At 35.1% G+C, this 11,252-nt stretch overlaps 1 protein-coding gene across 1 annotated transcript in view; it reads right to left on the minus strand.

Moving 5' to 3' along the window:
* Positions 1-11,252, minus strand: part of KIAA1328 (KIAA1328 ortholog) — a 195,104-nt gene that overhangs the window by 86,472 nt on the left and 97,380 nt on the right. The window contains exon 6 of the mRNA XM_008055517.2: positions 10,670-10,800. Coding sequence (XP_008053708.1) covers positions 10,670-10,800 — 131 coding nt within the window. The remainder of the gene's footprint in view (positions 1-10,669; positions 10,801-11,252) is intronic.

The raw sequence follows: 11,252 nt of genomic DNA on the forward strand, positions 1-11,252 counted from the left end.
GGTGTGGTAGCGTGCGCCTATAGTTCCAGCTACTTGGAAGGCTGAGGTGGAAGGATCGCCGGAGCCCAGCAGGTCAAGGCTGCGGTGGCCGGGAGCGGTCACTGCACTCCAGTCTGGGTGACAGAGTGAAACTCCAACTCAAAAAAAAAAAAAAAAAAAGAGAAAGAATAGCTCGGTTATCTCCCTTCTGCACTCAGACTACTCATCTCAGTATGTTGATACGCACTTTTCAAAATCCAGTACTACTAGTGTGGCTGTTTTTACAACATAATCAACAGAACTAGGTCCAGATCAAGACTCTCTGTTCAAGAATAAAAATTCGTTCATACTTTGGCTGAGACAATCTGTTTAGTACTACATTCTTTTTCTTACCATATAATGCCCTATAACAGATGACAAAGTCTTTGAGCCAAAGTCCACTTGAAATAAACAAAAGAAAAAAGCCTTCTGAGACTTGGCGAAAAGGATTGCTTATACCAATGTTGATAGAAATGTAAATGAGTACAACCAGCGGCGGTAATCCCAGCACTGTGGGAGGCTGAGGCGAGAGGACTGTCTGAGAACAGGGGTCCGAGACCAGCCTGGACAATTTGATGAGACCTTGTCTCTACAATATATCAAAAAATTACCTGGGCATGGTAGCGCGTGTCTGTAGTTCTGGCTACTTGGAAGACTGAGGTGGAAGGATTGCCTAAACCCAGTGGGTCGACGCTGGGGTGGCCGTGAGCATGCCACTGCACTCCAGCCTCGGCGACAGAGTGAGACTGTGCTCCCACCCCCCCAAAAATGAGTACAACCTCTATGGAAAACAATATGGAGATTTCTCAAAGAACTGAAAATAGAATGACCGTCTAATCCAGCAATCCCACTACTGGGTATCTAACCAAAGGAAAAGAAATCATTGTATCAAAAGACACATTAACACTATTCAGATAGCAAAGATATGGAATTAATGTGAGAGTCCACCATCAGATTACTGTAAAAACAAAAATTTGGTATGTGTACACAATGGAATACTATTCAGCTGTAAAATAGAACGAAATCATGTCCTTTGTAGTAATAGATGGAACTAGAGGACATTATCTTAAGTGAAACAACTCAAGAAAAGACAAATACCGTATCACATGTTCTTACTTAGAAGTGAGAGATAAATAATGTGTACCTATGGACATATAGTGTGGAATGATGGATATTTGGAACCTGGAAGGGTGAAGAGATACGAGATTATGGGAAACTACTCCATGAGCACAATGTACATTGTTCAGGTGATGGAAACACTAAAAGCATGGCCTTCACTACTAAGTGATATTATCATGTAGCAAAATAGCACTTGTACCCCTTACATTTATCCAAATAAAAAAAAGAAAAGAAAGAAGAAGACTTCTGAGATCTACGATTGAGAACTAATGTTAAACAATCAAATATAAGGGTAATCAACCTGGACTCCAAAAAGAGTGACCATAAACCTAAATTGTTAAATATATTTTGCCCATTGTGCCCAATCATATATAATTTAGAGAACACATAAACTTTAATGTTATCACTATTATATAATCAGTTTAAATACTTCACAAATTTTTTACAGATTGAATCTGTAAACTGCCAGTAGAAAACATTACTCAAGTCAATAACCAGATATTAAATGTCTAGATCGCACAGAAAAAAAGATTTTTTGAAGATACCGTGTGTGTGTGTGCACAAGTATATATAAAACTGTCTACCTGGATACCATGTGTATGTGTGTATATGTATGTGTGTGTGTGTGTGTGTGTGTGGGTGTGTGTGTGCAAGTATATATAAAACTGTCTACCTGGTACCAATTATCAAGTAATTAGAAACAACTAACATTAAGAAAACAGTAAATACATGCCTATAAGGTTGATTTGGTTTTCAACTATTCTTAGAGCTGTAATATTTCACCAAGTAATTACTTATTATTTAATTCAGCCTGATTTGAAGATCTAGAATAGGTATGCACAACTTTCAATGAAGTGTATAGACAGAGCCCTTCTCTTCACACTGGAAGCATTTGGTCTATAATAAATTGTGTAGCTATCTAAATAAATAAATGGTGATAAATATAATAATGGATAAAACATAATGAAAAGCAAAATATCTTAAAACCCAGTAAAAATAAACTATTTTGCATATTAGTCACCTATCATGACAGCATCTTCAACATAAAATAACAATCAATAATTTAGATAACTGGAAAACAAAGATATACATTTCTACAAAACAAAGTAGAGTCTTAACTATCACCTTGTGTGGGAAGATCTTTTACTATTTCATGCTCAATATGCACTCCTCTATTTGTGTAAGTGTGTGCATTGATAGCCCTCAGGCATACTCCCAGGGTTTAGTATTTTAGATTCCAGAGGGAAGGAAAAGGGGACCTTTTACTGGGACAGAAGAGGAACAGGAAAGACAGGTTGGCTACTGGGGACCTGCTGAACATGTTGTCTGTGGAAGACCAATGCCACTATTGAAGCTGATCTTTTTCTGTTTCTTTTATATGTAAGGCATTATTCCATCAAGTGCTTGACTACTTTGTGTTTTCCCTAACTACTCTGATACCAAGATATAGTAAGCAAAAATATTTGAATTTCTATTCCTGATAGCTGGCATAATCTTTGATCCATCATGTAGTTAGACTTCTTGCTGACAAGCTAACCAGGTACATGGTTTTCTGTTCAATATCCTTATTAAGGTGATTCTTCTGGCTATATTAATTATATAAGAGTAAATGATTCAGTGTGATCCACTACTCAAGTTCACGTGGTCACTGTAACAGATATAAGAAGCACTACACCTAGAGAAAACAAAAACTGGTGCTGGGAAAAATCAATATCTGAAGTTAAATTTTTTAAAAAGTGTTCTAAATGTTGGGTTAGTGTTGAAGTTAATTTTTGTATGTGGTGTGAAGGTGTTGCTGTTTTTTTCCCCCAAATGTCCAATTTCCCATGATCACTTATTGAAAAGTTTATTCTTTCTCCCATTTAACTGCCTTAGCACCTTTGTTAATAATCAACTGACCATAACTGTTAGGTCTTATCATCTGAATTCACAATTTATTCCATTGATCAATATGTCCATCTTTATGGCAGTACTACAATGTCTTGAATATTGCTTGAATTATTTTCCTATTTCTGCATATGAGTAACAAGTTACCACAAATGTAGCAGCTGAAAATAACACAAAATCATTAGCTCACAGTTCTGCAGGTCAAATGTCCAGGCAGACTTGGCTAGGTTCTCTGCTTAGTTTCACAAAACATTGAATTCAACTTGTCAGCTGAGTGGTGATCTAATTTGGAATACATGAGGAAGAACTTGCTTCTAACACCATTTTGTTATTGAAAGAATACAGTTCCCTGGTTGTAAAACTTAAATCCTCATTTTCTTGCTTTTGGTCAGAGTCTATTCTTAGCTCCCGATCCCCTCTATCTTCAAACCTAGCAATAGGACTGAATCCTTCCCATACTTCAAATCTCTTCAACTTTGTCTCTTTTACTCTTAGCTAAAGAAAATGCTTTTCTTTTCTCATGTATTAGATTGGGGCTACTCAGATAATCTTTTTTATTATATAACATAACAAAGTCATGGTAGTAAAACCATTTTACCAAGAGGAAAAGGTTATGTGGGTCATCTTAAAATTCTACCTATTATACCATAGCCTTATAACAAAATTTGAAACCAGAAAGAGTAATCTTCCACTTTGCTCATCTTTCTCAAGATTGTTTTGGCTATTCTTATTCCTTTGCACTTCCATATGAATTTTATAAACGGTCTTATTAGTTTCCATAAAAAAGAAAACTATCAAAATCTGCTCAAAATCTGATTGGAATTACAACAAATCTATAGATCAGTTTGGAAAAAACTGTCATTTTAACATTTTTTAAGTTGTACAACCCATGATCATAGAACCCATTTCCATTTATTTAGATTTTCTTGATTTCTCTTAGCAATGTTTCATAGATTTCAGCACACAAGACTTCCATTTCTTTTGTTACATAAATCCATATTTTAATTGTCCATTGATAATAAACAAATAAAATTGATTTTTACATACTGACTTTATAGCTTGCAACCTTCCTGAACTCATTTATTAGTTCTATCAGATTTTTTACTTTTTTTGTGGATTTCTTAAGATTTTCTTCATACAGAATCATCTTATCTGCATCTTATCTTTTTATTATTTGTTATTTGCAATAACAAATAATAAAAAGGACAGTTTTGCTTCCTTCCTACTAAAGTAATTCCACAAGTATATAGAAAATTTGTTCTAATATGGCTCCCTTCTTTCCCACCTCCTTTGTGCAAATGTACACATACATGTAGGCACAGATGCACAGCATCTTTATATCTTATAAGTGCAATGAAACAGTTTTATAAATACTGTTCTATCCAGGGGTCTTAAAATTATTTAGGAAAAGAGAAATTCATAATGCCTTTAATGGTGCTCTTTATTTCTTTGTGTGAATTTGAGTTACTGTCGCATACCACTTCCTTTCATCTGAACAGACTTCTACTAGTATTTATTGTAAAGCAGGTAGACTAGTAAGTAGTTCTCTCAGTCTTTGTTTATTCAAGAATGTCTCAAGGTTGACTGGTGGGTGTTTTTTTTTTCCTTTCAGCTCTTTAAATATGCCACACCTCTGTTACTGTCCTCCATTGTTTCTGGTAAGAAATCTGCAGTTAGTCCTATTACTTTTTTTTTTTAAACAGGTTTATTAAGATATAACTTGTATACTATGTACATTTTACTCAAAGTGTACAATTCAAAGGCTGTTAGTATATTTACATAGCTGTGTTCCATCACCACAATTAATTTTCGAGCATCTTCATCCAGAAAGCAACTCTGCCTCCTGTCCTCCTGTTTTCCCCATCCTCTCCCACCAACCCTAGGGTACCAATATTTTATTTTCCACGACTATATATCAATTTTCCTATTCTGAGCATTTAAATGGAATCATACAATATGTGGCACACTGTGACTGACTTCTCTCACTTATAATATTTTCAAGGTTTATCCATGTTGCAGTGTTGCATGTATTTACACTGCCAAATAATATTCCATCATATGGATATACCACATTTTGTTTATCCATTCATCAGTTCATGGGCATTTGTATTGTTTCTACTTTTTGGCTGTTATGAGTAAGACTGCTATGAACATTCATGTACCAGCTTTTATGTGGACATATGTTTGCTTTTCTCTTGGGTATATACCTAGGAGTAGAGTTACTGGATCATGTGGTAGTTCTGTGTTTAGCCATTTGGGGAACTGCCAGACTGCTTTGTAAAGCCGCTGCACCATTGCATTCCCATCATAGGCAACATTCTTACTCAGCCTAAATACCCAGGGAAACTATGGAATCGCATTTAAACCCAAACAATTCAGTCAATTAATACTTTATTTTCTTCTGCCTACTTGTATTCATAAGTTGCTCATTACATAAGCAAGTCAGCTACCACTAATCTATTTTATCTTAATGCTCTTGACCTTCTACTTTTTGAAATACACAACATTTTTAAAAGCAGTTTTATCTTAAATTTCAATAAAGAAGAATTTTGTGGTGGTAATTCACATAAGGTTTGATATTACTAAGACAAACTCAAACACAATGGCTGTAGCCAGACCAAGGGAACTCCTTTAGTAGGTTTCTTTTTCAACATCTGTTATTTAGAGGACACAAAAATGCGGTTCTAATTGTTTATGGGATCACTATTGATTAGACTTGTATAATATTAGTGTCTTTTGGATCTATTTTCAATGAATAAATTTGAGAAGGCTATACTGTAAGAGATGGGTCATGAAACTAAAACTCACATTAAACAAAAGAATTACTTTGGTATACCAATATTCTCCACTCCTGTTTTGGAAAAGACCACAGCTATAGTAATGACTATGAGTTTTAATAAAGCAGCAGCATCTTTCAAATCTTTCCAGTCTATCCAATTATTAACCTTCCTCACATTTATGTGCCAATATCAATAATTGTCCTAAGGCAAAATTTATGGGCAAGTCACCAAAAAATAAAGATTCCAAAGGAGTTTATAGAAAGAGAAAATTTACTTTTATTTTCTTTTGGAAAAGTCAGATTTATGGGTTAATATTTACTTCCTTCAAATATTTTAGAGCCAAAATGAATGATTAGCTTAGAGGACAGTAAAGTCACTAAAATATCATATCTTCATGGGCCCCACAGAACTTTGTTGAAGTCCTATTCCTTTTATTCTTCTTTTTTTAATGGTAGCCCTAGCAAACTACGATTCTTGTTTTATCTACAGATCTTTTAGTCTGTTAAGAACTAAGTAGCACAAAGAGCCTTACATCTTTAACTTGGTTTTGCCAGCAATTAGAAGTATGATGATGCTTCAAGACTGTCAATAAAATATGGACTTATAACAAAGTGCTGATATAATTCAAAGATAGCTCAGTGTTAAACTAGATAGAATTAAGATACATATTACATATTAAATACACATAAAAACCAAAATTAAATAAATTTTAATCAAAGGAATACATGAAAATAGTCACAGAATAGGAAGTAGTCCCAAGACTATTTGGCTCTAAACACAGTAAAAACTCTTTTAATAAAACCATAGAGACAACAGTGGTAAGAACTACCCAGAGACATTAAATATGTACTTAACAATGATTCGTGTTTAGTATACTTTAGATTCCTGACCAGATCATAACCCAGGCCTACTAAGAAACATGGGCCAGGTCATCATGAGAAAAATAAATGTTACTTAAATAGGCCTTTTACCAGCCCAAAAGAATGGGGATTCAATATCAACTGCCCATGCTAAAAAGTAATGTTTACCCATTTTAAAGAAAAATGAGAAATTCCCCCCAAATTCTAAAGCTACCTCTTTATATCTACCTGACAAAACAATGCAGAGGTAAGACAAGCAGTAAGTAAAATATGCTTGCCCACAAATATTTTTAAACTGGAATGGGAGAAGATTTTTAAAATGCTGACTAGGCTTTCTCTTAATATAAACAGTAGTGAGGAAATACAACTCTTCTAAAATGATACCGCCTATCAAATAGGACAAAAAATGGAAGTTATAAGCATCGTGGTTTGAGGTGACATTGCTTAAGTTTAGATTAACAAAAGTGAAATAACTCTCAACCATAAGAAGAGAAAGTTAAATTCTAAAATGTACATCGACCAAAATTGTGGTTATGTCTTCCCATGTCCAAGACTAAGATTATATTACAGGTAAGTACTATTTTTTTTAGATAATAGGGTAATCAGCCAGGCTTGGTGGCTCAGACTGTAATCCCGCGCCTTTGGGAGGCTGAGGTGAGTGGAGTGCCTGAGTCCACGGGTTTGAGACCCGCCTGGGCAGCGAGACCTCATCTCTACAATAAATCAAAAAAATCAACCAGGCGTGGTAGCGTGCGCCTGTAGTTCCAGTTACTTGGAAGGCTGAGGCGGAAGGATTGCTGGAGCCCAGCAAGTCGAGGCTGCGGTGGCCGGGAGTGGCCACTGCACTCCAGTCTGGGCGACAGAGTGAGACTCCAACTCAAAAAAAAAAAAAAAAGGGTAATCAATACACATTAAAGAAATACTAAAAACTATATCAAACAGGTGAAGAACCTCTCCAGAATCTAGTATAAAGAACTTATAATGCTGAATGAATTATAAAATGAATGTAGAATACAGTCACCTTTGAGGCAAAGCAGAAAAAGGATGAAGAGAATACAAGAAAACAATTCATCTTATAAATAAAGGAAAAATTGAAATTTCTTTTCAAGGAAATGAGAGAAGTTAAAAGAGAAGCATAAGCTAGAACATTCTTCAGGAGAACTATAGATTTAATAAAACTATAAGCAAAACCTATAATATGCAATTTAAGCCAGATGGCAACCAACACAAAGAAGGAATAGAACATGTCTCCTAAAGTCAAATAAACGTCTTGTGAAAAATGAATTGCTGCCATCTCCAACATAAAATCTAAAGGTAAGATCAGAAAAAAGTTAGAGAATAAAATTTTAGGTATTATCTGACATTGTGACTTCTTACAAGGAAAGTAAATAGTTTCTCCCCATCTCTAGAATATTTGTGCTCTAGTTTTCAAAAACCTGTATGTCAGATTAAGAATCAAGGAGAGTTAGTTTTAGAAAAAAGGACAACTAAAGCAAATTTTCAGTAATTTCAGCTACCTCAAATTTGTCTTGTCTTTCTTTCCTTCTTCAACAAACTATGGTGCCAGACTGGCTGGTTCCACATCTTGGCTTTGCCAACTTGTTAGCTGTTTGACCTGGCCAAGTCATTCATTCTGTCTCTGGTCTTTCTTCCTCCTCTGCAAAATGGAGATAATAACCTACCTTACCTCACTGAGTTAGGATTAAATGAATTGACATGTGTTACGTAGTATGTACCACATAAATATTTGTTAAATAAAAATAAATGAAAAAACATATTAAGCTAAGAGCTATGTTTAGGCTTTGAGTACACAAACACTAATGCAACAGGATGTCTATTTTCAAAAGAGCTTGGTGAGCGAGACAGATGAATAATGTAGCAAGACCTACAAAATAACAAGAAGGGTCCTATCACAGAGATAGGCACAGTCTGTTTGTCAGTACATAAAGAGAACATTTAACTTCACCAGAGGGCAAGGAGGAGGAAAGGAGAGAATCAGGTCAGTGTCCTCATTCAAGTTCAAAGCCTTCACAATGATGCTGTTACTAAAAGAAAGTAGACTAGTTGGCCAAATTTACCCAGTTCCCATGAAGAAAGAAAATAAAGTGCTTAACTTTGCTCAGATTAGAGAAGCCTGTCAGGAAGAACAAACCAGACAACACAGAAAATAAGGTAACTATCTCCACTTGGTGTTCAAAAGGGACTTATTTTCCCTGTCAGGGTCAAATGGCAAAGCCTATAATAAGTAGTCTTTTACCCTGTTTCATTTTCTTTGTGTATAAGACAAAATCTAAAACTTGACCACCAGACACTTTCTGAAAACATAGTTTAAATTTTTTCTCATGATTAATTCAAAAAATAAAAATTCAAAGATAATCTCTTTTTGTATACTCCCTCTATATACTAGGCCAAAATTTTCCTTCGAGTATTTGTCATTTTTAAATTTTTACTCCTCAAGGTTAAAGTTAAAGGAGGCAATGCTAACTATGATTGTTCTCTAGCCAAACTTCCAAGAAATTACTAGCTTAAATATAAGTCACTAACACCTGAGAAAGTCTTATCTTTCGGTTTCAAAAGTAGATAGAGAGAGGGTGGGGCCATCTGATCTAGATGTCTTTAGGGCCCCCTGGCAACTATTTCTTGACTCTTAGTCTGTCTCCTTAAGGTTGTAAGACTCTTAATACTGAAAAATAAAAGGTTCCTCTGTCTCCCCTCCCATACCTTTGCCACATGGACTGTCTTTCGGTTTTGTGCTCTCCACACAAGTATATCACATCAAAGGAAATAAAAATGCAAAATCAAAGGTGGAAATTTGACCTTCATGCTACAATTTTCTCTAGCCTACCCAAATGCAATAGGCAAGGGCCACCTTAAAAACTGCCTGCCTTGTTTTCAAAGTGGTAGTGAAAATTCATAAATCAGGAATAGCTGTCACCTTCCTCTGCCTCTTTTCATAAGCTATATTTTCAGAAAACAGAACAAAAACTTAAAATATAAACAAAGCATTTATACTTTGGCTATTCCTTTAAAATTTTGTGACTTCAAAAAATAAAATGTGCTAAAAGTCTTAGCTATGCCACATTACTAGCAAAATATTTAACTTTTCCATACATATAAACTTTAAGTTCAGAACTGGAGCTCCCTTAGCTCAGACTCTTAATCCATAAGCAACAGTTGTTTCTAGGCTGAATATAATGATGTTCTTTAAAAGGTTTGCAAAAAGCCCCATCCTCTAATCTTTAGGACCTGATATTACTCAAAGAGAAGGACAACACTTTAGTATATAGCCATATTTTGATACTTAATATGGATGACTTTGAACCTACTACACAGTTTTTTCTACAACGTTCTCATATGTAATGCTTATCTTCATCCATGTCAAGATTTAAACTCGTGGCTATGAAAAAGAAATCAGATATCAGTTGCTAGAGGACAAGAAGTATCTGTAAAGCTTGCTTCACATCATATCTGCCAGGGTTCTAAACATTCATTTAATTATATAATACATACCACTGGGTGATATGTATATCAATGTCCATATATAAAGTCATACATATTTATGTGATTAATACATGTATCCAAATACATGTAAAATAATCTACTTTTCTCCAAAGTATTTTTAAAAGTCACTATTATTCTAAAAGTTACGAACACGCATTGGGAAAGGTTTATTAGTATTTTCCATAAGGACAATGAACAAATAGCCCACCTGATCCTCTTCATTAAGCTGCAGAGCAGAAAGTTTTTTTCACCATTCTGGCTGTGCTATCATATAACCAGGATTTTCCCAGTGACCCACACAGCCTGCTTCAAGTAATTATTCCTGACCTCTGGGTTGCAGGAAAAGGAAAGGAGAGGAAAGATGGAGGGGAAAGACACCAACTCAATCACATACTGTATCCACATGTTTTAAAACAATATCATACACTGTGAGACAATTAAAAGGCAAATGGCTCTTCTGACATCTTGCTGACCCATTAACGAAGTAAGAGTAAAGATGCTTACCTGCTGCTGTTCCTGCATTCTAGCAGCACCAAGTTCTGAAAGAGACATGGTGAGCTTCTCCTGCTGTTCTGATAGGTATTTCTGATAGAGGTTCAGAAGTTCTTGGCATTCTCTGTACTGTAGCTGAAGAGGTAAGATTGTAAATTAAGGGGAAAAAAACTAAAAAACTGATTCAAACTGCATCCGTCAGTGCTGCTTTTCAGATTTCAACAAACAAAACAGAGACAGAAATGCAACCATAATTGATGAGAGAGTAGGTGAGTATACAGTCTTCAGGTGAAAAGAGTATATGTATCCACCCTCAAAATTATAAAACAATAATTCACAAGGAATGTATCAGTGGTCATCCCATTTGAAGAAAAATTTAACTCTCAATTCTTTAAATTTATCTCTCAATTCTTTAAATTGAGATACCACCTAACTCCAGTCAGAATGGCCATCATCAATAACTCAAAAACAGATGCTGGAGAGGATGTGGCAAAAAGGGAACACTTCTACACTGTTGGGAGTGTAAACTAGTACAGCCTCTGTGGAAAACAGTGTGGTGATTCCTAAAAGATCTAAAAATCAACCTTCCATACAA

Source organism: Carlito syrichta, unplaced genomic scaffold, assembly GCF_000164805.1.
Source record: "Carlito syrichta isolate Samal-C Ts95f unplaced genomic scaffold, Tarsius_syrichta-2.0.1 Scaffold301868, whole genome shotgun sequence".
NCBI classification, from domain to species: Eukaryota; Metazoa; Chordata; class Mammalia; order Primates; family Tarsiidae; genus Carlito; species Carlito syrichta.